A 26,801-nucleotide genomic window follows, 5' to 3' on the forward strand; every position below is an offset into this window, starting at 1 on the left:
ATTTAGCTTCAATTCTCAAATAGGTATCAGACAATTTACTGCCAAATGGACCAAATGTTTATTAATAATCGGCCTGACGAAAAGAGCGATATTAAAACTGTCGATGCATATGAAGAACGTTAGCTGTTTGAAAATCAAGTCAGATCGCTCAGATAAAAACAGATTGAAATAGCTGCTACAAAAATCACTTCAAAATGGAGGTTTTCGAATCCCTATACGCCGAAATTTGAGCCGAGGCGCGCAATGCAAAGAAGGAAACTACGTGTAGCTAATAAAGCAAACTAGCTAAAAACCAACAACAATACAACCCACCTGTCTTTTCCAGCGTTAGCAATCGCTCCGCCACGCGACGCGTACGATGTGTGGCCTTCGCGTTGTTCCCAGACGCCTTCCCAGAGGTACACTATCCGCCATCACTGTGTCACCTGGAACATGTGGAATGACTGGAACACCACGTGCAATTATTTTGAGCCTACATACTTTATACAGCGGCCTACCATCTCAAGTTCAGGTCACCCAAGCGTGAAGTTCAATGCCCAAAGAAGAATATTGAATTGTGCATGTAACAGGCATATCGCACACTGCACCGCAACACTCGTGACATGCACACCAAGTATCAACATTGTATTGAACGAATAAATTTGAAAGCAAAATATGGATATTGACTGGGAATGCAGAAAACAAGAATGCTGGATTGTGTTTCAAGCATATCGCATTTTACACCGTACACACATTGAACGCATTGAACATCACTGAATTGTGAATGGGCAATGTTGAATTGTAGAAGTTGAATATTCTGGAATATTGGAGAGTAAAAAGGCAGCAATGTTGCAAACAAAAGTTTAAATTTTGGCGGGGATGTTACGCCACAGTAAAGTACTAATGAGTAGATTACGTAATCCCCAGAGGTCACGCAAAAACGTGAAATAAAAGCGCAAAGAAAATTCTAGTCGCTACACTGGTCTCATATATTTTAGGCCCAAAAGGGCGGTTGTTCTCTGCCAAGGACCAAAAGCCTTACCTTATCCGTCTTCCTATGAAAGATTTATGCTAGCATTTTTCAATTGGCTTGAACAATTCGACTCGAGAGAAGGACAGACATTGTTACAATTTGTTCATCTTGTTCTATCCTCACGCAAAAATCTACTCGCGATTCGAGAAATGAAATTTGCTCTGTTTCTTTACACTGAAAGCGACAGTACTAAAGCCGAACAACTTAAAGACTATCTACAAGCCAACCTTCCCAGGATGGCAGACTTTAGAAGTATCGTAGACGTTTTAGTGGACAAACAGAAGCTCAAAGATGAACTTCCCTGCAGTGACTGTGTTGTGTTGATAGGGTCACGCCAGGCGTCATCCCTTATTCACAACAAACGCACAGAAATCCAAGATGGTTTTGAAACTTTCGATGGCAAACTCTTTCATAAAGAGTTTACAGAAAACAAGGATCTTCTGAAAAGGCTGGTAATTGTCTTCTTCACAGAAAGAACCAAGAACGACTGGATCCCGGCTGATTTTGATGAAAGAAGAATATTTCACTTGGAAGGCGAAAAAATACATGGAGAAAATCCTGTCATACTTCAGCTTCGTCACTGCGTGAGGGTAATATTGAGTGGAGAGGAGTAGTTATGACAAATTGGTACATCAGACTGTGTTTTCATCCATGGATTAGAACTGTAAAATTGGATGCTTCATGGATAGAAAAAGTTCGCATTTGGAGTTCAAGTGAATTTGAATCTAGACATTCTACTATACCATGAAAAGTTCATAAGATTAACCTCAGTTGTGGTGAACACACTCAGTTTACTATGCTCGCCAGATAAATTGTGAGAGTTCATTTTCTTTACGACTTATGCTGTAGTGCGTAATATACATATAGTGTAAGGATGTTTGACGCTCGGCCTCGACAGTGCGTGCTCTAGGAACTCGTTGCCACTGGCAAGGTAATACATTGCACCTCTCTAAGAAAGAGGTTATTTGATTATGCTGTTTTGAGTGGAAAAAGAAGTAATAAAAACGAAAAGCCAAAGTTTTGCATGCAACTTTATGTTTCTCGTTAGTCTGGTATTTCTATTTAAATAGCACTTTTCTTGGCCAAACTTTCCATAGCAGTAACGTGACCCACATCGTATGACATTGCGTTGAAGCCGTAACGGCAACAATTATTCTCGAAAATTCTTCGTCCGCAGTCGGGCAGCTCCTCTTTTACTCATCGAAGGCATTCTAAAGAGATGAATAGAATACAAATCTTTCCTTGAAGGTTGTTAGTCTTTCTCAATGATCTTTTTCTGGTTGCTTTTTGGGGTTTTTCATTTTCAACTTCTCGGTTTTACCTCGATGAAAATAACAGAACCACTGTAAATATTACGAAAGCATATTTTTAAAAAACTGAACAAGACGCATATCTGCGTGAACTCGGGCTTTTTTAGAACAATATGACACTTTTTGTTCATGTCCGAATTACCGCCTCATTCCCAGCAAACTTGTGACCTGAATGCGCGAGTTGACTCCAAAAATTTGGAAAATGCAGTGTTTTTTCAATTGACAGTATGTTAAGTTTATTTGAAGTTATGGTAAAATATGCACTTTAAGGGGCTTAAATCCCCAATGTGTTAGTGATGTTTGTTGAGAATTCTAATTTTTCAATCTGTCCAAAATGACACCCCAAACGATACCTTTGGCCGTGAGCGAGACAAAATGAGGGGACAGAGATGCTCATTGAGGGTGTTGGCTGGGATATGTCGATTCCACTAGAGTTATTTTTAGTTTTAGACGGAAACGGAAATCTATTTCCCCAGACGTCCGCATGATTCCTTCCACCCGTTGATCAGGGAATTTTGAAAGGGCGGTCTGCGTGGAAATAAACGTTTTGTCAAAAAAAGAACTATTTTGGTTCCCACGGCAAAACTATTTTTGAACCCAGCGACAAAATTACTCTCAACCCAGCGACAGGAGAAATTCTGGTCGAGCTACAAAACAACTCGGAGGGTAGCTTAAATATTTTGAATCCAGGAACCAAAACAACTCGAAGCCTAACGATTAGCGACAGAAATCAATTTGAATACTATACCACAACAAAGCAATTCCCAACCATGCGACAGAAGTTTATTTGAACCTAATTTTTTAACAACGCGGATAAAACAACTCGGAGTGTACCGATCAGCCTAGAAAATAACTCAACAAAACAACAGCTCGAGCGAAGCATAAGCGTACGGGCACCTTCGGACTTAGGGGGGCGGTGTCAGTTCTTGCCCGAAAAAATTACGCAATGCCCAAATGCGTAAGTGTTGAAATCGGGAAGCAAAAGCACTCAAAATGCGTGAAAAACAAAAATGTTTCACAAAGATAGTTATGTTGAAAGCTTGCATACTCAATGACCTCTATCAACAGTCTCAATCTAGTGAAATCTTAGTCTTATTAAAAGAAAAAGTTCTTCCTTTATGGCGTTCGTTCAGCGATCGACTGATCAGCATCAAAGACATGGGCCGATCGAAGACTGTTACAGAAGCTATCGCATATTTGAGACGAGCGTCTCGACATATTCGAGACGTTCAAAGAACAACAAGAGGCATTGCTAGAAGTCCTTCGAGGTAGTATTATTTTGGCCACTGCAGACTCGCAGCGTACACTGCAAGCCTCCATGAATTCAGGAACCTCGTAATAAAACTACACAAACACCTCCAAAGAAAAATTCAAGCAAAAAAGTTAGAACACCCATTCCAAAGGGCTCTTTTAAGAGCTTCCACAAAAACAAAAGTCTTGGTCTTCGTTCGCTTTGATTCGTGTCCTTGTTTTGCCGATGGAAAATTGAGAAAGAAAATAATATCCTTATCGTGGATAATAATCCACGATACACAGCATATAACGAGTAGCTCTAAGAACGACAAAGCCTCTGAACTGGAATCTCGATTCTCTCCCTCATGGCCTGTTTCGCTTTTCTTCTCGTGCCAAGGCCTCGCCCAGGTCACTCATATCATTTCAGTCTAAGTCCTTTTTAGCAGAGAAAGTAGCTTACAAGCCTTGAAACCGATAATGAAAGGCCGGAAAGGAAAGGAAAGGAAAGGAAAGGAAAGGAAAGGAAAGGAAAGGAAAGGAAAGGAAAGGAAAGGAAAGGAAAGAAAAGGAAAGGAAAGGAAAAGCCGCTGTCCTGACTAATTACCGTGGTGTTTTCGGTGCGCAACGATATTTCAGATCAGCAGCAGATACAAATGGTACCTACTTTAGGTACCAACTCTTTTAAGAAACCACTCGACCGCCTACCTACAGACCCCCGATCGGGCGTCTAATAACAGGGAGAGACAAAAATTAGCAACCTTTTTTCACGAGTTTTGGAAATCACGCCAACAGCATTATTTTGTAATATTTCTCTGAAGTGTCGTTGCCCGAATCATGAGCGTTTTGCCCAAAAAATTACGTAGTTTTCATAGCTGGGGGGGGCGGGGGGAGAAGGGACTGTAGCCCTCCCCGCCCCCCTCCCCAGCTCGTACGCCTATGGAGCAAAGTGATCAGCGACAAAAATAATTTTGAATAGCGGTACAGGGACAAAATAACTCGCAGCGAAGCGACCAGTGACAGAAATAATTTTGAATACAACAACAAATACCTTGGAGAGGTATTTCTCAGCGAGAGAAATAATTTTGAATGCCGGCACAAAGACTAAATAAATAGAAGCATGGCGATCATGGGAATGAAGCAACAGAACTAGTTGTGAATACTGGTACAGCGACAAAACAACTCCTGTAGCTCGGAGCGGAGCTATCAGAGACAGAAACCCGGGCAGAAGTAATTTAAATTTGAATTCACAGGGTCTTACAGAAAAACAGAACAACTCAGAGCGCGGTAGTGATTAGCGACAGGAACAATTTTCAATTCAACGACAAAATAACTCGCATGCAAGCGCCAGAAAATGATTTTGCACCAGCAACCAAAGTACACTGAACTGAGCGAAAGGGATAACTTCTTCCGACTGCTTTTCCAGCAGAAGAAACCGGCAAAAACGGAGATGTCATCTTCCTTTGATCATGTTCATGCCACGTTTTCTTCACCTTCGGTTAATTTGCACTAATGTAAACTTTCTCTATTCAATGTGACGAGAAAATCTTATTGTCGTTTCCAGTATCAATGTCGAAGTCCATCGGCTTGTAAACTCCATTTGAAAAAAGCCACAGTGCATAGTCCATAACAGCAGCCACGACCTTTATAACATGTCCCGTCGGAACGTTTTGCTATTTTTGTTGACCGCTCATCAGAACTGCATTTCCACCCGCCTCCATGTGCCATTTCATTTTCAAGGAGTTGTGAAAATGTATCTCCCACTTTGATTTATCCATCCAGAAATACCAACTCTCTCTAATGTATCTGTAAAAGGCGCTTATATCGACAAAGCGTATGTCCCCGTGGACCGCCGTTTCTAAATTGCCTGATCACCTAAAGAATGGTATCATGCGGACGTAAAAGGAAATGCACTCCCGCTGTTTTCGGCAACCCTAAAATAACTTTAGCGGAATTGACATATCCCAAGGCCTGGACTGGGAGCCTCCCTCTCTGTCCGGGTCCCCTCATTTTCTCCCTGTAATTAAATAACCGAGCCAAGAGTTGACCGAGCTGCTCTACACGGAAAATTTCATGACTTTCCTGCAAGAGATAAAATTGCATTGCTGTATCTCGCTAGACACGACCTGGCATGCAAGCAATGTTCATTTTTTTTATTGTCGTCGGACCTGGCGAGAAATGCTCAACCTCTGAAATGGTCACATCACTATGCACCGCTCAGCGGATTGGTGAAGATGAAACAGGAAGCGAACGAGTGACGGAGTGAAATACCCAAGAAATAGCGAGTACAAGCGACAGTGTTTCCTTAGCATAGGACTGCAGCTCAGTCGAAAGTATTTTCTTAATACCAGTAAGGGAATTTTTCTAGCTTAGAGCTCGTTTTGGTTTTATTACAATCGGTCTAGTTACCCTCGCTTCGTGGGTCACGCTTCTCCGTCACACAACACTAAGCTCTTTAGTTTGCCTGTTTTATGGGATTTCTAAACGTACTGTAATCGACTAGATAAAACCTTCCCATTGTAATCCCTTCTTGAGCAGAACAAAGGACCAAACTGCAGGCTCTTGGCCATTCTCCAGACGGCCATTTTATAACGAGTAGCTCTAAGAACGACAAAGCCTCTGAACTGGAATCTCGATTCTCTCCCTCATGGCCTGTTTCGCTTCTCTTCTCGTGCCAAGGCCTCGCCGGCTACGAGAAGCGAACAGGGCTATGGAGACGAGAATAATCAATCATTTCATCATTTTTCAATCATTTTTTATTTCTTAATAAATGTTCATTTTGCAGTTGGACTGGCCCGCGGATAGCTATGATAGTCTAGGCGGGCCAGTCTGTCAATAGTTACAAATGCTTTTCTTTTTTAATTTACGTAGAATCGAGCTCGAGAATAAACGGATTGCTTTGAAAAAAGCCGTAAGCGAGGAGTATACGCGAGAGTCCTTATGACATTAGTTGAATTCCAATTCGGCAAGCGACATTTACTCCAATGACTGCCATAACAACCAGACAGTTTCACATAACTTTTCATTTATTCCTGTTTTGAAGTTAAACAAGCAATGTTGTTATTGTAAATACTCGACAAGAAAAACAATCGTATTGGAACCATCTTGACTGGCAGCTCTTCATTCTCTTCCAACCCTCATCTCTTTTACCATTTTTCGCATCATGTCTCTGAAAAAGGAAAGGAAATAAGGACAATTGTTCAGTCAAAAGAAAAACCAAAATCACACCAGAGAGAAATACAGTGTAAAACCAACCAATAAAGTGAGCGAGTGAAATATCATTGGTGAGTTTTTTAGGTGAGGAACGAGGGGAGCGAGTGGGGTAAGGAGGGAGAAAAGGACGAAAGGAGCGAGGCAGGAACGGAGAGAGGGAGAAAGGGTCGGGGGAATCGAGAGACAGAGGGAAGGAGGCAGGCAGAGACAGGGGCAAAGAAAGAGAAGATGGTAGTGAGGTAACGACTGAGGGACAGCGGGAGGTGGAAGGCAGGGAGGCAAGGATGGAGGGATGGAGACAGGAGCTAAGAGGGAAGTGAAAACGGAGAGGCGGGGAGAGACGGAGAAGGGCAAGCACAGAGGGGCAGGGATAGGGACGAAGAGAGACGGGACGGAAGGAGGGATGGAGGGACGAATGATCGAAACACCGTCACACGACAAGCACCTCATACCTGATGGCATTAAGCTTCTCTTCCACTGACTCCCAAGGATGGCGATCTTCACTGAATTCAAGAAGCTCTAGAAAGAAAGAAACAATTTAACACTTTGAGTCTTCCAAGCATAACGCGTTTAACAAAAACAAACTTATCTTGGCTCCTTCGTCAACAAGGGATCTATTGCTTGAAATTAAATATAAATGTTGTTCTCAGCCATATTTATTGGATACCTCTTTACCCTGGGTACCAGAGGCTTTTTATTCCTTAGGCTCCGACGAGCGCTTATCACTGCGTATGCAAATGCGAACTTGAAAAATGCAACGTAGGAGAACTAGGGCTGACGTGTCCTTGTCTCGTCCCAATCCTTTCCTGTCTTGAACCATCGCCCCGTACTCTATTCCCGGAATTTCGAGAGAAAACCAGACTGCAATAAATCTAACTAAAACATCGCAAGTTAGGACGCCCAATAAAGAAAGGTTTTGCAGCATGAAGCAATTAAACACAATGTTGAGACTTTCTACTCTCCTGGATGGAGTGTTAGTTGATCCGCGGTCCTCCCTGATTTAGTCAGACCTCCCTTAATAATCCCACAGTACCCAGTTATATCTTCCGGGGGGGGGGGGGAGGGGTTATTTAAAGACACTTAGAGAGTTAGATGTGTTTTGCCAAGGAACGCAGTACAACAATCCCGGTCTGCGCTTAAACTGGCGTATATCGCATGACATCAGATCTTAATCTAACTTCCAACCTTCTGCGAGTTTCATATCACTGATCAAGTCTCCTTCTTTATAATACTTTACACGTAAATTCTGCAAAGACGACAACAGTTACAAAAAAAGAAATCAGTCAAATTCCCGATAGGCAGGGGTGCAAAGTGATACTCACTGTCAGGCACACGCGCGCGGGAGGGCTTGCACGGACATCACAAAAACACGCGGTCACCAACAAGCGCGCTCACACACTCGTTGAACGCGATCCATTCCGTGACACTTACATACCAGAAGAGAAAATCTCTCCATACGAGTGAGAAGTAATATACGATCCACATCATACTCTAGACGAGCCACTCGCTTGGCCTGCGTGTAAGTTGTACTCATTTGTGCTATGAGAATGTTGAGTAAAATGACGATCACTGTTCCCATGTAAGCTAGCATCAGCAGAATCGAGGGCCAACTGCAAGAGATCACAGCACAAACTTAGTGCCATACAAAACGTGACAGTGATGGCCAAACTGTTTTTTGGGAACAGAGCAGAACCCAGTAAACTGTTCCTATTTGGGGTGGGGTGGGATGGTGTGGGTTGAAATAAACAAACAGAGCTGTGCCAAGTTGGCGGGCATCTAACAAGAAATCAACACAGTTGAGACTTACTTGAAACTTGAGTAATCTCCAGCAATTGGCTGCTGTTCAGACAGCGCACGAAAACCGCTTAACAACACATCCACAAAGCCACTAAAAATGAAAATGTGGCTTAAATTAAAATTTGTAGTGTTTCAAATGGGCTTTTTCTAGGTTCAAAATTCTCCCGCGCAAGTAGAAACCAACTCAGCACGGATCTTTATAGAATTACGTCATCAGCATGGAATTTTTTTGGATCTAGGCTCACTCGTCTTTCGAGTGACGTAAGGGATTGAGCGTATAAAAACAAGTTTGTTCTGTGAAGCTTGAAGGGAGAGTTACGCAAAATAACTCGTGGAAAAAGGCTGGATATAAGGTTCTCTTTTAAGCAAGTTGTACTATAAGAAGTTTTCGTTAGTGCATTAATAACACGCACCTAAATTGTTGGCTTTGCTTGGAAGAACGAAGTGACAAGAACAACGAACCACAAAAGGTGAGAAATACCACAGCAAAAACTACCATGAATCTTGTCACGTCTTGTCTAATGATCTTTGCCAAGGTTTTTGTGTATAATCCTGTGGTCCTACAAATACAGGAAAACATTGAAAAAAATGAGCTTACGTAATTAGTCTAAGTTCGTTCAATTGCAAGTAAAGACCGTTGAGCGCGAGGTGCAGAGAGAGCGAAGGGAGAAAATACTGCAGCTTGACATATAAGAAGTAAAAAATAACTGTCCCTAAAAACTGAAAGAAATGTAGCGTGCGTAACAGAAGTTTCCTTTCCATTTTCCAGGCGAGAACATCGAGCAAGCAAGCGAGCAAACGAGCGCGCCTGAGGTGAGCAAAAAATGTGGAGAAGTGTGGGGGGAGAGGGGTTGGGGGGGGGGGGAGGGGGAGAAAAGGGGAGTAGAGGAAACGATTAATTTTTCTCCACCCCCTGCCACTGCTTCTTATTTTTCCCAGTTTTTCGCACTCGCTCATAGTTTTTAAAATCCATTCCCTTCGCGTGCTTTTAGAAATGAATGCCTGTTATACAGGCGCTAAAAAAAATGTATAGAAAGAACTGATGGCAAACTGTCAAGATTAGTAGACAGGGGAATTTCACTCAAGTTTCAACACAAGCGCAACTGGTTTCCTCAACGAGGCAAGCAAAACTATTTGAACTAAACTTCTTTATTTTAAGATGATTTCATCAAGATGGTCAAACCAGGCACGCACAGACTAAACTTAATTTCCAAATTACCTTGTCACGCAAGAAAACTTTAAAATCCTCAAGCAATTGAAGAGGAAAGCTAACGACGCCACCAACCACTGCGCGTTACTGTCAGAGTAACGCAACGGAATTATACAGAGGATAAGCAGCTGGCCTAACCAGTCAAACAGGTTCATCCACTGCTTGAAGTACGAGTGCCCTTCTCTGGAAGACAGAATACAAGATGGGAGATACTTCCAACCTAATGTTTCTGCAAATCATAGCAAATGCCTGGAATCTAATAGTGTGGGCACTTCGTCTAGTACCATTTCCAAGGTGAAGGTACATGTAGTTTTGAAAATGTTATTTTCCGCAGGAAAAGAGATCGCCGACGAGTCAGACGAGCGAAAACGTGAGTCTGACGAGGCGGCAGCGATATAGCGTCATACGTAATGTGAAGGTTTATGCGGCAGGTTACCCAGAAAAATGCCCAGATTTTCTCAGCCCGAATTTGCGTAAGTGATATTTGGTTTCTCGGTGAGATTACTTTGGCCACATTAGGATGTAGTCGGATGTTGTTGATATTTGACACGAGCCAATCAGAACACTATTTCCTTTGTGACGTCACACGACTTGAAAGCGTTGAGGAGGATCATTCCAGTCACTCAGCGTTAACTCGTCCGGGCGTGGATTTATCGCTTATTTCGGTTTCTTGGCCTGAAATTTAGTTTTCGTGTGTGAAACTTGGATTTTTACGTTTGAATCGCAGAATTGATAAGCTCATCACTGAGGACCCGAGTTGCTTTCAGGAATCAACTCGAGTGTGTGTTGTTTATTCGAGTGAAAGCGTTATAGACTACAAGTAGTCCCTCTTTCGTTTAGTCCGTCGAGCGTGACGCGAGAGAAAACTGCGAGAAAACAATGGCCGCGTGAAATCCTGGGGCCCCAGGATTCCGCGCGGCCATTTTTTTCTCGCGGTTTTCTTTTGCGTCACGCTCGACGGACTAAACGAAAGAGGGACTACATGTACTCGTAGTCTAATAGCGCTATTTCATTGTCAACTACAACCAACGTGTTGACAGAGCCAAAGGAGCTCAAATCTAACCAACGAGTGCACTTGGTCTACAAGTCTGCAAATAACAGTCGGTAATCGGACAATTGTCCGGTAAATAAAAAATTTGAGGTTTTAGCAGGTAAAGGCTTTGCTTGGTCGGACACTATGACCGGACATTTCTGCAACAATTAATAAATATTTTCACTGGAAACTTGCGGCCGAATAGGGATCAAGTTATTTTATTATAATGCGACAAATACTACGCAAAAAAGCTTATCAGTTATCAGTTTCGTTTTTATTCCATTTTGAGAAATAATTTTATCACGCGCAATGCGTTGTCTCGGCCGTCACGTCGAATTGTAAACATATTATACATTAGCACCATTATTCCTTCGTGAAAGATCATGAAGCCTCATTTAGTTTGAATTACGTTCATCTGAAAAACTACTAAGATCTGAGGTCTTATGTTGTTACTCGTTGTTTTTGTGTCTGTAAGTGTTGTGGAATTACTTTTCAGTGGTAATTTAAGGCGATTAAAATGTTATGCAAATTGAATAGACGGCCCAAATTCTCACGTTTCGTTTATCTGAATGCAATCGCTTTCAGAAACTTTAGGGGTACAGACGTTAGTAAATTTGTCGATTTTCAACGGGTAAAATAATACCTGACTTAATGTAAAGGTCCCTCTCTGGTGCTAGCATCGATTTTCAACTTTGTTGACTTTACTTTTAAGCCATTCGAATTTGCAACCAACATTTCGGCGCGGGGTCTACACTAAAATGCCAAAATGTCTCAAATGTCCCTTATTTTTAATTCCTAACTACAAAAAAATTGCCCAACCAGACTGGCGTTTTGTCAAGTTATATTTTGTCCTTGGTTTGAAAAATGACCTGCTTATAGCCAAAAAAATTATTTGCAGGCTTGGAGTAAAGTTCTGAAATATAACTAAACTTCAAACCAAACAAATATTGCAACTAGTAGTAATCGTACATTAAAGAGTGCATTCGAGTATTGGTAGGTTTGGTATGTTAAAATAGCAAATATTCTAGGAATAACATGTTCTATTAACTTGTGAGTTTACCGCAACTGGCGCAGTCACGCAACGTGTCATCCCGTGCATCAAATCGTAGTTTATAGAGGGGACCTCAACTTGCTAACCATAAAGTAAGAAAATCAAATATTCCACAGAGCAATAGTGGACTTTGTCATTATGTTATGTCTGTCTGTAAAACCAGTTGTTCTCATAAAGATCATGATATCGATTTCAGCAACAGACAGCTATTTAAGTTATATATCTCATAATCTTTGATTACTACTATTAGTTACGATTCTGGACATGTCTGCAAGGTTAAATACGCAACTTATCCGCTACAGTCCACAATAAGCTGCCTCGACGCGCGAAAGTCCGCCACAAGCTGCCCGATCAACACTCGAAAGTCCACAATATGCCAAAAGAAAGCATGTGGACGAACATGGAGATGACGTCATTTGCCCCTGAAGAATACTTTGGGGAGCCAAGTTTGTGTCTATAGATACACATAACTTGATTTTTTCCGCATTTCGCGATTACAACTGCGTTCGGCTCTCGAACGCAATAACATTGTGTCTAGATACCCGGCAGCCGGGAAGTGTTTTCAAAAAACTAGATACCTGGCAGTCTGAAATTATCATAGAAATTCCATGGAATAACTCATTAAATTTTTCTTAGAAGAGTAGATCTTGGTTTAGCACCAGTACTGTGTCTTGATATTAAGCGGGTTTTCAGTCACACACAAGATTTTCCCCTGACGGGGCTCAGTAAATCGTACATTTTTCCTGACTATTACTTACTTTCTGATTTGATTGATTTCTTCACAGGCATAAACGACGACCATCACAAGGGTTAGAAGTTCACAGAGGCAACGCAGTGAGTCAGCAGCACCCTTGTAAAGTGTGGGGTCCAGTCTAGTTGAGCCGTACATTAGAGAATATGAGAAGAGGAGCAAGAAAATCACATGAAATCCGGCTTGAAGGCTGTACAAGAAATAAATTAAAGAAAAACACTTAAAAGTGACGGAGGTAATTGTCGTTAGGCGGTACTGACCTTTTAGGAGTGAAAAACTGGTGGCTTGGTGCTCGTAGAGGGCAACTCAGCAAAATCTCACTTCAAGGATTGCTCAGTATTTGGGATCAAAACGAGCCAACATGAAATTCGCTTTGGACCAGCAGACTAATATGAAGATATTGGTTAGACTACATAAAAAGACATTAAGGTCCGGTAATACGGGCTACATTTTGCTTCGACTTGTCACATGGACATAATAGTTGAGAAACTCAGACGAAGACCACTGTTTTTGTAATTACGTGTGTGAGCAATTGAGGAAGATGAACCTTAATTCGTTGACACGTACTCCGACAGCACTGTTATATCAAACAAATAGATTATGATCTCGAGATTTCTATCATGTGATAGTTTACGAGGGCGCAACCCGAGTCAACTATCACGCAGAAATCGAGAGCGAATAATCTAATTGTTTTAGTATAAATCTACTAGTCGTTCAAAACTTTACATAAATCCTCTTCACGGACACTTCGAAAACGCCAAGAAGCGGCCGTCATTTTCAAGTAAACAAGGGCACACTGCCACGCTACTCACTATCTATCACAGAATAGATAGTAAGTAGCGTAACCAATCAGAGAACGGTATTCGTGATAGAACGCTAGTAGATTTATACTAAATAATATTAGAATAGGGGCGCTTACCAATAAAAACACATTCGAATGGGGGTACTTATTCAAAAAGGGGCGCTTATTGGAAGGAGGGGGCTAAATCGACTCATAACGGTATTCAAACAGTTGACAATTCTAGTAACTTCAGTGAACTAGTATTTATTTCACAGTAGTTTAATTTTTAAGAAATCCACACTATTGTTTAATGTTTCTAAAATATAAGGTTGGATAATGTCTGTGATTGAGCCTTTGCATAAATGGCGCCAATATTTGAATAACAATTACTTATACATCCTAAGCTTGATATTCATGTAAAAAATCCTTTGTCTGAAAACACCAGTACGAGGCTAAGGATGTATGAAGTATTGTCATTAATGTATCATGCCACGCAATTCGAAGCCTGTTTTTGCACTTTGTGGAATAAGCTGGTTTTATTACAACGGTTGGTTCTTTTTCCCTGCTCTCCTTAGTATTACGTCCTGTAGTGTAATTGCAATGTTAGTATTGTGAGTAATGTTTAATATTGTTAGCAATGTTACTATTAGTATATTATGTGGTGTTAGTAGTGTAAGTTAAATTAGTGCTGTAAGTATTGTTTATACTAGTGTAAGTAGTATTGGTTTTGAAAGTGGCGTTCGTATTGTAAGAAATGTAAGAATGTAAGAAATGTCAGTAATGTTAGTATTGTCAGTAAGGTTTGTCTTCTAAATAATGTGTATATTCAAATAAAAATTTTAAAAAAATGAAGTATTGTCATTCAAATTTAGAAAATAGCCCTATGTAAATAGGCGTGCTGATTGGTTTAAAATCATGTTTCTATAACTTGATAGAAACACAGAGTTAGCTCAAGCTGTTGATGTAATATGGCTTGAGAAAAGAGAATTTACATTTTGATGTTCAAAATACAATTTTGATAAAATGTTAATAATCATGATAAGACCAAACTTTTGTCAGGGTTCAAAAAAAATTCTGTACATAGGGTTCAGAGCTACCTTAAATTTTCAAACATTTATGGTGGCTCTGAACCCTATGTACAGAATTTTTTTAAACTTTGCTACAAGTTGCATCTTAACATGCTTATCAAAATTTGATAATATAAAAGAAATTCACCGTGCTGTTTTTGAATTATAAGCTCCTAAAACTGTAATTAAGGGTGTTTTTAGCAGGTCATACTGTTCCTATGGTAACCTATTATGTCACAAAAATGATAACGTGTTCAATGATTGCGCAGTTTTTTGATACCATGATTGTAATGATAATGAGTGGTTATAACAACCCATCAAAATCTAAGTGCTGGAAACTGTTTTGAGACACCTAAAAAATAGAAACACTTGTGAAAGTTGGGAGAACTTGAAAAAGCCGTGGAAACACTCACCTGTCGGCTCGTGTTCCCACAGCATTTCTTGTGCTCCCAAACTTCCACTCCGCTTTCTATATTTCGATAGAAACACCATACCTGTTTTAGTTTATACGGTTTTCCATTTCTTAATTAGGCACCATTTATGCAAAGGGTCTACTTGTATTTGGGTGGAAGGATAAGTTTACCTTAGAAACCAGTGTCCATAGCTCTGCCATTTAGTTTTTATCAGCATTCTAACGACTGGATGTTGTAAGGCTTCCTGAAAATAAAAGCAAATGGAACAAAAAACAATCAGAAAACTTCTTAGCTAAGATCTCAGATATGGGTGTGTCAAAAACACACCCAAAAGCCTTAACACCTTTTTGCCTTGGCTGACTTCCAGACTGATACTGCTTTCACACCTCAGCAAGAACGTAGTGTTTGTCCAGAATGTGGTTCAGAAATTTCCAATGTGGTGAATTTGTAAAAGAACGTTTTGTCAACCACAAGGTCTTTCCACATCCCAATAGACAAAAACTTGAGTGGTACTGTAATTCTGTAAAGAATATCACTCTATAATGAAAGATAAAGAGTTTTAATGTTGTCTCACCTTATTATTGCTTTTTGCAATAAGATGTAAACAAGACTTGTCATGCTGGTTAAAATATTCATTATCTGTCAGCTTGTTTCCCTCTGAGGCCATAACTTTAGGAGGTCTGCCTGCCTCGTCACCATCCAGGATGTGGTAATAAAAGTGATAGTTGACTGGATTGTCAGGGATGGTGCTCCATGCACCTTCAATTCCCTCCTCTTCTTCTTGATTGTCATAGTTGTGTTTGCGCTTTGGTAGGTGTGGCCAGTGTGGGTTCACCATCTGATCTAATAAGGCAACTACTGATTTCTGAAAACATTTGCAAATTTACAACACTGACAGTTACTAAATATAGTAAATATTACCACAGTAATGGTAAGTCATTAATTAGTAAATGATTTTTGGCTGTCCATTTCAGGTGTCATGAAATCTCAGACCCCGAAAACTCAGACCTCAGACCCTGAAAACTCAGACTCCAAAACCTCAGACCCCTCGAAATTAAAAAAAAAAAATTAAACTCTTCTCAATTCTTATCACCGAAAATGTTTTATGGTCACGCAATGTTCATAGGCAACAGCCAGAAAGGAGCATCCAGTGGATACAAAACTAACTTCAATTTGAACAACATTATAGCGACTCTGTCTTTCTATTTCTTCTGTAAAAAATTCACCAGCAAACGACATCAAAGTGTCGGCTGCTATTTTAAACCTTGTTAGTTTTTCACTGTTTGATCAATGCAACAGAGATAAACTGCAGAAGATTAAGATCTCGCTCCTTTTGGGCATGGTTGTTGACTATGAGCATTGCACAACCATAAAACAGTTCAGGTGATAAGAACTGTGACAAGTTTAAATCTTTTTTTTTTTTTTTTTTGACTTTCGAGGGGTCTGAGTTTTTGGGGTCTGAGGTCTGAGGTCTGAGTTTTCGGGCTCTGAGTTTTTGTGACACCCATCCATTTCCGCTGGAAATTTGTCTTTTATTTTATTTCATTTCATTTCATATCTCTTCATGATCACTCTCCCCCTTTTTGTCTGGTGAAGGTTAGTCTGATTACACACCCAGGTAATGGTTTTGTTTCCTTTCATCAGCCTTTGGCCAGGCAGTGTAGGACACAGTTCACAGGGCAGTATTCAACCAATCATATGTTGTCTCAGCCAGAGCAATGGCGGACACATTTTTTGTAGCGAGTTGAGAGCAGGTTGTCATTTTAGGAATGATTTCTGCACCCATCATGAGAATCAAACAAACCTTTTCTTGGAGCTGCTGGTGTGATATCTAGGCCAGGTATTAGCCAAGTCTCAATTGCAGGTTAGCATTTTTTGCATCAAAACTAGTCAATGGAAATCATCCTCCGTTGAAATGAATGTTTAAGAAAAGTCCAGCAGGCCCAGGCGGACACCGCCATTTTAACGGTCAAAATCAGACTTGATGTTGGGGTTTTTTGCAGTGGCTGATGGTGTGATTTCTTCAACCCTTGCTTTATCACGATAAGTGAATAATTTTGTGGCTTGGCTTTTTCCCTTTATATCTTAATGTTTTCTTGTTAATTTGTTTTTGTAGTGCATATGTCGTCCGTTTGTTTGGCCGATGTTCAAGAGTTTTGGATCCTGCTTTGGATACTAGTCCATTAAACTGAGATACTGTATCATGTCATTTACAGTGAATTCACTGCCTGTCATGAATTGTTATCTCCATCAGAAATCTACAACTCTTGGATCTCATTGTTCAGTCATCTATGGCTGAATATTTTTAATCTTCTACTTCTTTATAGGCTATACTTGTTTTCCTTTCCATTTTGGTAGTACTAGGAGACTATACATAGACTTAAATCAATAAATAATAAGTGTTTTGTGTGTATTACACACTATCCACCTGGAGGCATCTTCAACAAGAGGACAAAGGGAAACTTTGTATTGTCATGCGTGCAAAGATATGTTATGCCAGAACCGGGCAATATGCATGAAGCAAATGCTAAATTACCAAATGGTATTTTAAAAGACTATGGGCTTGCAGACAATTGTGCTCTATTTCCCAATAACTAAATTTTTCCACCTACACTGTAGTTATCAAAAAACAAAAGCTACAGCATGCTGCTGTTTACGATATCAAATTCAGAATGGAATAAACCAAAACAAAATACTTAATGAAATAAAGCAACTGACTACTTATTAAGCTGCATGGCAATCCCAAGTTTTAAGAGCTACTGCAAGTGTTCAATATAGTGCATCTGCTTTTATTCATAATGTTACAATTTAGTTATCTCAGTCAAAACATCCCAGTATAAACGATCTGGGATATAGTTATATACCCTACTTGATTATTCTTAAGTCAGTTGGTTACAGTCATTATGAGTTGACATGAGGTTTTTTTAAAAATACAATGAAGAAAATGTTAAAATCATTACATGATCATTGTGTTGTTGACCACAATTAAGACTTACAGTGAATGATAAAGTTTAAACTGACAAATACTTCAAATGACCTACATAGCACTGTTCTGGGTATAGGGTTCCCTTTATACAAGTTACATTGAGCCTTAAACTTCAGCACAGGTTTAATAAAACTATGAGCTATTCATTCATTGCTAATTCACTGTGCCTATCATAGATGATTTTCCAGTTTAAAAACATAAATCACAACCAAATATAATTTACAAGTAAACTTAATGTTGGCTGCTAGCTCCAGAACATGGTTTTTGTGCTGCTGTGCTGTTTCTTTTTTTGTACTTATCAGTCCTTTGCTATCCAGTTTAAAAAACATACTTTGGAATTCAATCATTATTTTCAAGTGTCAGTTTTTTTTTCACATCTCTTATCTGCAATTTAAGTTGCAACCACTGAAAATACATGTAGTTTGAGGTATTTACTTGTCCAAAACATCCATTTCATGTAACTCAACAGGGCCTTTTTTCCATTGACCCCAATTTCCCTTCTGCATGGCTCACAATTACTGAGAACCCAGCAATAGACAGTCAGAGCAAATGCAGGTTACATCCAACATCTAAGCACAAGGTGAAGAAAATCTCTAACTCTCATCAGTTTGAACATTGATATTACCAGTTGCAATGTCTGAGGCAAACCCATTAGTAGGCCTTCTACTTTAAACACATTTAAGGACATTGAGCAAGACCAAAATTGTGTTATCACATTGTCTACAAGATAGATACATGCAGTGTATATTTAATAATCTTTGATTTCTAAGTTGAACAAGAATTTGCTGAAAGTGTGACCTGGTTCAGGGGACCTATACAATTATTTTTTGCCACTTGCACTGATTACCCTCAACTTAGGGTTGTTGATGCAAACCATACCCGACTTCCACAATGATCAATTTGCCATTATATATATATTTTTATTCCATTCACTGCACTTTATTTTCAATTGGTTATTTAGAAAGAGCCATAGATTATTAGCAAGCTGTCAATGATTCCTTTTGATTTAAAAGAAAATACAGCAGGCGAAACTCGATTAATCAAGCTTTACACATTAGTTTTCAAGGACAAAACATTACTTTGTTTTCGAATCATTCAACCCTTTTCTTCGTAGACGTTACTTCTCAACTCTCTCTTGGCGTCAACGAAAAATGATCTGTCAACAACCATTTTGTTGGCCATGCCAGTAATACACCGATGTACTTCATAAACTAGTTGAGGAGGCTAAGAAAGAAAGTGCCAAAATTAAGTTTAATTCCGGCAAGTTAAGATCGAAGATCGAAGATGTCAGAAATGAAAATAATTTTCCATTCAACTGTAGAGATGCCATGCACCATGAAGCTTCGATTCCTAAAATCAGTTGTTCTGCACTGAAAATGGCAGCTTTGTGAATCAAGTGGACGACATCTACAGCTGTTACTTGGCCTGCAAAAGATTTAATATGGATGTCATTTAAGGTTTCTTTCAACACTGGAAGTGAAGAAACCTCCTGTAAGTCATATTGCCATATCACCTTCAGCACGTGGAGATGTTTGCCATTTTGGTGATCAGATGAAAATGAGCTCAAGTGGAAAGTTTTTCCCAGCACACCTTGTGAGTCATGTCCAACACCGCCTGCCCTTTGGCCATATAAAATATATTCTCACCTTCATTTTGGAATTCTCAATAATCGTCTTGAAGCTAAAGAAAGATGACTGAGGCTGAGAACTTGACATATCACCTGGCCTCCATGAAAACAAACTCTGCACTCTGATGGAAAATACGAACATTAATGAGTCAAATCAAAGTACGATACAAATGTGATGTCAACATGGAAGATTAGATCTAAACTCCAGATTATGTGCTACCCATTGGGGAAATCAAGCATTCAAACTCAAGGAAGGGAATGTCAGACCCCAAGGGTGTGGATGCCATTTGGCAACTGTGAGGAAAGTAACTCTTACAGTCAGTGTAAACCACAGACTGTGGATTGCAGACTGAGGGTAACAATTTAGGACAAAAATTGATAAGCCTCTACCATCCTTCAAGAACTCTCTGTTAATTTACATCTCTCCACCTTAACTGTACCACCTATAACTTGAAGTCTTATGGACCTAGAGCTTTGCTTGCCACAACTCTGGAACGACTTACCAATTCAGAAAATCTTCAAATTTTCAAAACTTGGCTTAAAACTCATTTATTTAAGGAAGTCTTTTTGGAATAATTTGATTGATTCTTGTTTTATTTTATTTTTAATATTATTCTCTTTTAATCGCATTTTGTAGCTTGTAAAGCACCTAGATCACACTTGGATAGGCACTCTAAAAATACTATTTATTATTGCTATAATTATTATTATTATTAAAATGCAGAGCCAGGGTAAAATACAGACTGCAGACTACAGACGTTTTAAGTGTATATCTTAACATTTCCATTATCGAAAGCTGACAGTAAAAAGGATTATTCAGGTAAACCACAGGGGAGGCCTGCACTCCGTTTAGCCTTATTATCACTTTGGTTAGCCTGAATATCACTTAGGTTAGCCTGAATATCACTCTGGTTAGCCTGAATAATGCTCTGCTAAGCCTGTTTAAGGTTAGCTCCCAATGATGGAAATGGTTTAAGTAAGCACAATTCAGTTAAAAAGTCTACAAACTCCAGTCTTCATTTTACCCCCAGTAATAATAATAATAACAATAATAATAATAATAATAATAATAATAATATCATTATCATTATCATTAATTATCATTATCACTATCACTATCACTACCACTACCACTACCACTACCACTACCACTATCACTATCACTATCACTATCACTATCACTATCACTATCACTATCACTATCACTATCACTATCACTATCACTATCACTATCACTATCACTATCACTATCACTATCACTATCACTATCATTATCATTATCATTATCATTATCATTGTTAAGTCCTGAAGGAAATACTGTCTAAATAAATATTCTACCTTGACCTTTACCCAGTCTGCATTTTACTTTAGGGGAGGGAGGACACTCCCATTTAAAAACAACAGGGGTGCTCATCAGAAATTTTGAAGAGAACCCCTCATAGGTAGCAATTATTCTAAAACAACACATTATCTCCAGTCATATATTTTCAGCTGAATGTCCTTTAAGGTACCAGAAAAGCTGCTGCTATGGACCTTTTGAGGCTGAACACCCTAAGAGGCACCAAAACCACTTTAGGTATGGCAAGCATGCCATTCATTTAACATGGGAGCCCCCCCCCCCCCCCCCCCCATCCCCCACTGCATGTTACCCCCAGTCTGCAATCGACAGTCCGCAGTCTGTGTGTTACATTGACCAATAACTCTTAGGGGTAGAAAACTGGACTCAGTCATTACTTTTCATGCCACATCATTCTTATCAAATATGCTGCCACATCATCATTCTCCATTGTCAACGCCAACTCAACTGGTAGTAAACCTCGCTTCTTCTCAGGTTTAAGTTGACCTATTGTTTTCAGAGCCAACAAGCGAGGACATTCTTTCACAAGTGTTTTAGTGACATGTAGAAAGTCAAGTTCAGCTGCATAGTGCATCAATGTCTTCTTTGTCTTATCTTCCTCATCTCTGAATGTCTCATATCTATTGTCTGCACTGAGTTCACTCTTTAATAGGATCTCCAAAAATCTATTAATCTACAAGAAACCACATGTCAATGGTAGTTCACTACTTACTGCTAAGTTATCACTAAATGCAAATATTATTGTGAGAAAACTGTTCAGCCTTTCAAATTGAGGAAAATAGATTTGAAAATTAGCATTGAAACTCTTAATCTACACTCTGACTTATGTTCAAGGAAGATTACATGTACATGCAGTGGTCAGAGAATTAGTAAACAAGTTAACAAGAAGTGAACGAGTAACGGAGCGAAAATACCCAACAAATAGCAAGTAAAAACGACAGTGTTTCAAAAGCAAAGACAGTCTGATAATTATGTACAAGTCTAGTGTTAGTGGAGTTTCCAGTCAGGCTAGTGGTTTCTGTCCTTCACTATCCCATTCTTTCTCAGTGACCTGCATTCTTCATACTCAGTCAATTTATGCAGAACTTATGAACGTATCATAAGAATTATCAATCATAAGAAATAATCTTACATGACACTAAATACAACTGCCAATAGGGCTCAAAGGTTAACTGATAAATCCAACATATGATCAGATTTCTTCCAGCTGTGATTACAGTTTTACTGTTCAACAAAACATAATATATAGATTTAGCCACGCCTAAAAGCAGAGCTCCTGATTATATAAACTGAAATGTGATTTTGAGACGGCATAACAGCATTATATTGGCGACTAGTTGGATTAAAATATATTCTGGTATTGGGCTCCATTGCTCTGAAACTCCTCCCAATACCAGAGTATATTTTCTCCCAACTAGCCACCAATATAAAAATTATTGCGGTTTTGCCACCTCAAAATCACATTTTGTTTTGTATCATGATTTAACCATTCTTATGAGAACTCTAGCTAAACTAAACAAAAACATGACACTCCTTCTCATTAAAATATAAAAGACTAGTACACGTGAAGAGTTGCCAATGATACCAGCACACAATGAAGTCTGTTTGCTGGCAAGTTTATATTTGAACATTTCAACTTTTAAGCTGTAAATTCCTTTTAGAAACTAAAGAAATTCATTCAGTGTATGAAAAAGAAGTCCTCCAAAGTATCAAGCAAAGGAAAGGCCGAAGAATTTAGACAAATTTATCTTCACTCAAACAATATTATTGCTTTGTCATCTTGCGTGAGCTAGCTCATGCAGTAACTCACAAACCAACGACTTTCAGTGATTTAAAACAGTTACTTTTCTTCATCCCCTGCATAAATTTCCCTTTTACATGAAATTATTCATAGATGATGTAGTGTGCAGCAAAAGTTGTCTGAACTGTGCAAATGGCAATAAAAGAAAGATTAGAGGCAATTCATCGTTGTAAAGTTCTGAACAGGTCATGAAATTTGAAGTGTATGTGAGGAACCCTTTTCAGTGCAGCGGTGTCATGGCAAGTTTTCAACCAATCAGGAGCTCTGCTATAAGGATGTAAATTTACACATAATACATACCAGTTGTTCAAGGCCTGGAAGGCGATCTGAATTATACTGATACCGTTTAGATGCTGGCCACTTTTTTAACATCACAAGAGCAGGGTCTTCACTGACTAGCTCACCATTATCTTTGTATTTTTGGATCAGCCTTTCAACTCGCACTTCATCCATGGCTCTGTTCCATGACATTCCTTCACCTCTCTTTTGTTGAACCTAAAATTGTTATGTTAGTGTGTCAACATGTTTTTCACAAGATAACACTTTGACATTTTTCTACCTTATCAGTTTTCATTTTTTTATTTTCTTCTGACATATTATATCCATTTAGGTGTCACACATCAACCAGGTCAATTTATTTTGTTTTGTTCATCCTAAACATTTGTCTACATGTTAGGCTGTTGTGTTCAAGAGTCAGAGTGCAAAGCAAAACTGAAGAAATATCTAACAAATGGTCAACGCCATAGTGTGCACTATTGAGATATAGATGAACGCGGAAGGTTGCTAAGCACAAAAGAAGCGTAACAGTCGCTTCAGACAATAGCCAAATGCAACTCTACCTTTTTGAGTGCTTAGCAAACCTCCCAAGTGCATCCATAACTCAATGGTGTACAGCTGTGGCATTTACCATTTGTTTTTACAACATAACATTGACACATTGAAGCAAAAGAAGTCCTTTTACTGAGGTACATCACGTAAGCACAAACATCAGCAGCATACACGCATGGGCAAATAGTAGACGATGAATTAACCAATTAGAGCATGTGCTTTGCTTTAGTAATGTTATAATTAATATTATTATATGGCTAGCTCCATGAGCGGGCAAGATGAATCAAATCCTGCGTTGTGATTGGCTACCCGAGCGGACAAGATGGAGCTATCTTTTTTTTTTTTTTTTTTTTTTTTTTTTATTATTTACCAATGACATACGTTACTTACATTAAAGTTACTTACAGAAGAATAAAATATCTACAATTAACTTACAATCAAAAATAAATATATAATTAGCTTACGATAACAACTCTACAATATACAATGATGAGGAACACACTTATATATTAACTAACAGTACCGAGATTATTTACTAATAGATTATTCACATGAAATATCCAAACGCGATTACATTGCTGACAAAAATTAATACTAACAATACTACAAAGCTTGAAAATTAAGAGATACAACAGAAGGGAGAATATTTTAATTAGCTTTGTGCTTTTAACAATGCAAAAAGAAGAAAGAAAAAGAGAAAAAAAAAAAAACAGTTACAGTTGTCATGCTGTTCAAAAAGTTCAAATAATAATTACGCCATCTATGTGATTAACAAAAAAAATGAAATAATACATAAATTAATTTGGGATTAGTACCCACTTTTTTTTTAAAATAATCTTTCTTTTTGATCTTACTTTCCGTTTCATATTTGATGGCAATTTTAGTACGAAATCCTTGAATTGTGGGTTGAATTTGGCATCTTCTGCAGTCCCATATAAGTAGTTTACCAATGATTATAAAATAGTTCAGTAAGTTGAGTAAAGGGCATGGTTTGGATAATATTCCAAATAAAACATCTTGGAGGGAAAGATGAACCTGCTGATTTGAGATTTGGTGCCAGTAACCTTGAAACTCACTCCAGAATTGTTTAACAAAGGAGCAATGATAAAGTAGGTGGTATAAAGTTTCCGGTTCTGCCTTGCAAAATGAACATAGATCGTCTGTTCTGAAGCCTATTTTGTGAATTTTGAATTAGTGTACAGAATAGAGTTGAGCACTTTGAATTGAAATCCTTTCACATAAGACTCAAGAACAACAGAGTGTGGCAGACTGAAGATTTGTCTCAGCTGATCGATAGAAAAGTTAAAATCGTTCTGCAGTTTGTTTATGATATTAGGCAATTGAGCTATTTTGCGAACAAGAAGTGAGTAATAGTCTTTTGATTTCTTTTTTCTGACGTCGAAGATGTTGTCGTCAATAAAGAAGGATGGAGGAGCTAAAGATGGACAGGAAATGATATTCTTTAAAAAGGACGGTATAGAATGGCGAAGGCCAGCCCATTGCAAATAACTAATATTGGCTATCTTGTCAGACCAGTGGCTGAGTGCGTCATTTATAGTTAAATCAAAATGTAGGTCTTGGATACGAATCACTCCCACCTCAAAATACTTTTTGTAGAAGACTGGTCTTTTTTCGATACGAATTTCCTTATTATTCCAAATAATATTTTGCCAATCTCATTGAGAGGCAAAGGAATCACGAAACTCCGACCACCATGAGAGCATTTCACTGTAGAACTGAGGGAAGATGTTGTAATCCTTTATATCATAGTTACAATTTAAAAAGAAAAACCCTCCCATGGGATCCAGCAAGTGTTTTAGATATGATTTCCATGTTCCGTTGTTGTCATCAAATATACGTTTTATCCATGCCAGCCTTAAAGACTTAATCATGCAATTTATATCAATCATTTTTAAACCACCTTCCTTGTATTTATTTATAGCCGAAGATGGAGCTATCTTGTCCGCTCGGGACTACCGGCGCGTCCTGCAAGAAAAATTAATCCTTTATTGCCCAAGCTTGTTTGGTCAAGATAGCTGGATATTGTCCTCGTTCTTTTTTTGCAAGCTTATCGACCTTGACTCCGTCTCGGTCCATAAACATGCAAAAAAAAGAACTTGGCCAATATCCAGTCATCTTGAGCTCACATTTGGTCATTAACCCATATTGTTATATGGCTAGCTCTGCGAGCGGGCAAGATGAATCAAATCCTGCACTGTGATTGGCTACCCGAGCGGGCAAGATGGAGCTATCTTGCCCACTCGGACTACCCGCCGTGTCCCGCAAGAAAAATTTCCCCAAAAGCCATATAATAAATCCTTTATTGACCATGCTTGTTCGGTCAAGATGGGTGGATATTAGCCTCCTTCTTTTTTTGCCAGTTTATGGACCTCGGCTCCGTCTTGTTCTTTTTTTGCAAGTTTATGGACCTCGACTCAGTCTCGGTCCATAAACTCGCAAAAAAAGAACTTGGCCAATATCCAGCCATTTTGACCTCATACTTGGTCAATAACACATATTTTTTTTTATATTACTGTGGGTACTGGGAAATGTTACCCAATGACAACATGTCTGTATTTTATTAAATGCTCATATTATAATTTACCATATATCAATATCATACAATCCAAACACGCTATTCAAATTCTTAAAAAAAGTTATTAAAAAAATCATAAAAGTTTGGTACCTTAATCCAGAACTCTGGGTCAAATTCATCTTCCGGGCCATCAGCTAGTTGATCAGCTGGCTCTTCCTCCCAACTCTCATTTCCTTCAGCTCGCTCGAGCAGCTCCTGTTCTTTTCTTTTCATACCTTAATCTCTTAACTCCCGCTTGAAGATGCAAATAAACTTATTCTTGCGCTGCAAGCCTTTAACCGGCCTTTAGCTTTCCAGAAGGGCGCGTTCAAATCGTACAAATGGAATCAAACCGAATTACTTAACACTAGACATTTTCCCTTAACCGTAGCCCTATTTACTCCATGAAGGTAGAATAATTAGTTAACCAGCTCTGCTTAAATATTGTACTGACCTACGCCACGGAGTGACAACGGTGTAACAACTTTGCAAACATTGACGTCAGTTCGGGGCATGCGCGTTGGTCTGCTTGGCAAACATTCTCGTCCCCAGTGGTACTCGTCTTAAAATGTCGTAGCCATCCAACAAAAAGTGACGTCATATCCGATGTTTTCCTCGCAAAATGCGCTTGTATTCTTTTGACAGCTGAAAATAAATGGAAGAAAGTTGAATGTCGGATGAAGAAATGAAAGAGGAAAGATTTGCTCTATTTAACACGCAAATTTTTCTTTTGACCAATAAACAAGAACTAATCTAATT

General features: G+C 39.0%; 2 protein-coding genes across 6 annotated transcripts; one reads left to right on the top strand and one right to left on the bottom strand.

Moving 5' to 3' along the window:
- The first annotated feature begins 1,027 nt into the window (after positions 1-1,027).
- LOC149114529 (uncharacterized) lies at positions 1,028-2,025 on the top strand. Its single transcript, XM_089287731.1, has one exon. The coding sequence runs from the start codon at positions 1,048-1,050 to the stop codon at positions 1,624-1,626; it is 579 nt and encodes a 192-aa protein (XP_089143857.1). The 5' UTR covers positions 1,028-1,047; the 3' UTR covers positions 1,627-2,025.
- A 4,535-nt stretch (positions 2,026-6,560) lies between these two features.
- On the bottom strand, positions 6,561-26,544 carry LOC110060095 (uncharacterized). Of its 5 annotated transcripts, none has more exons than XM_089287123.1 (14): positions 26,154-26,544; positions 22,940-23,134; positions 21,216-21,511; positions 19,501-19,603; positions 15,443-15,733; positions 15,039-15,112; positions 12,615-12,797; positions 9,782-9,955; positions 8,976-9,122; positions 8,573-8,653; positions 8,201-8,375; positions 7,951-8,011; positions 7,218-7,284; positions 6,561-6,721 (listed from the first exon to the last, which is right to left on the bottom strand). In XM_089287123.1, exons 1-14 carry the CDS (start codon positions 26,274-26,276, stop codon positions 6,673-6,675), a joined length of 2,019 nt encoding a protein of 672 aa, XP_089143249.1. In that variant the 5' UTR covers positions 26,277-26,544; the 3' UTR covers positions 6,561-6,672. The 5 variants fall into 5 exon arrangements, 4 of the variants coding, with proteins under 4 accessions (XP_089143249.1, XP_089143252.1, XP_089143253.1 ...); XM_089287126.1 differs by having other exon boundaries at positions 26,497-26,520; XR_016206490.1 differs by lacking the exon at positions 7,951-8,011 and having other exon boundaries at positions 8,088-8,375.
- Between the last annotated feature and the right edge of the window lie 257 nt (positions 26,545-26,801).

The sequence above is a fragment of the Orbicella faveolata genome, unplaced genomic scaffold, assembly GCF_042242905.1.
Source record: "Orbicella faveolata isolate gen_17 unplaced genomic scaffold, um_ofav_v1 contig_14, whole genome shotgun sequence".
Taxonomy (NCBI): Eukaryota; Metazoa; Cnidaria; class Anthozoa; order Scleractinia; family Merulinidae; genus Orbicella; species Orbicella faveolata.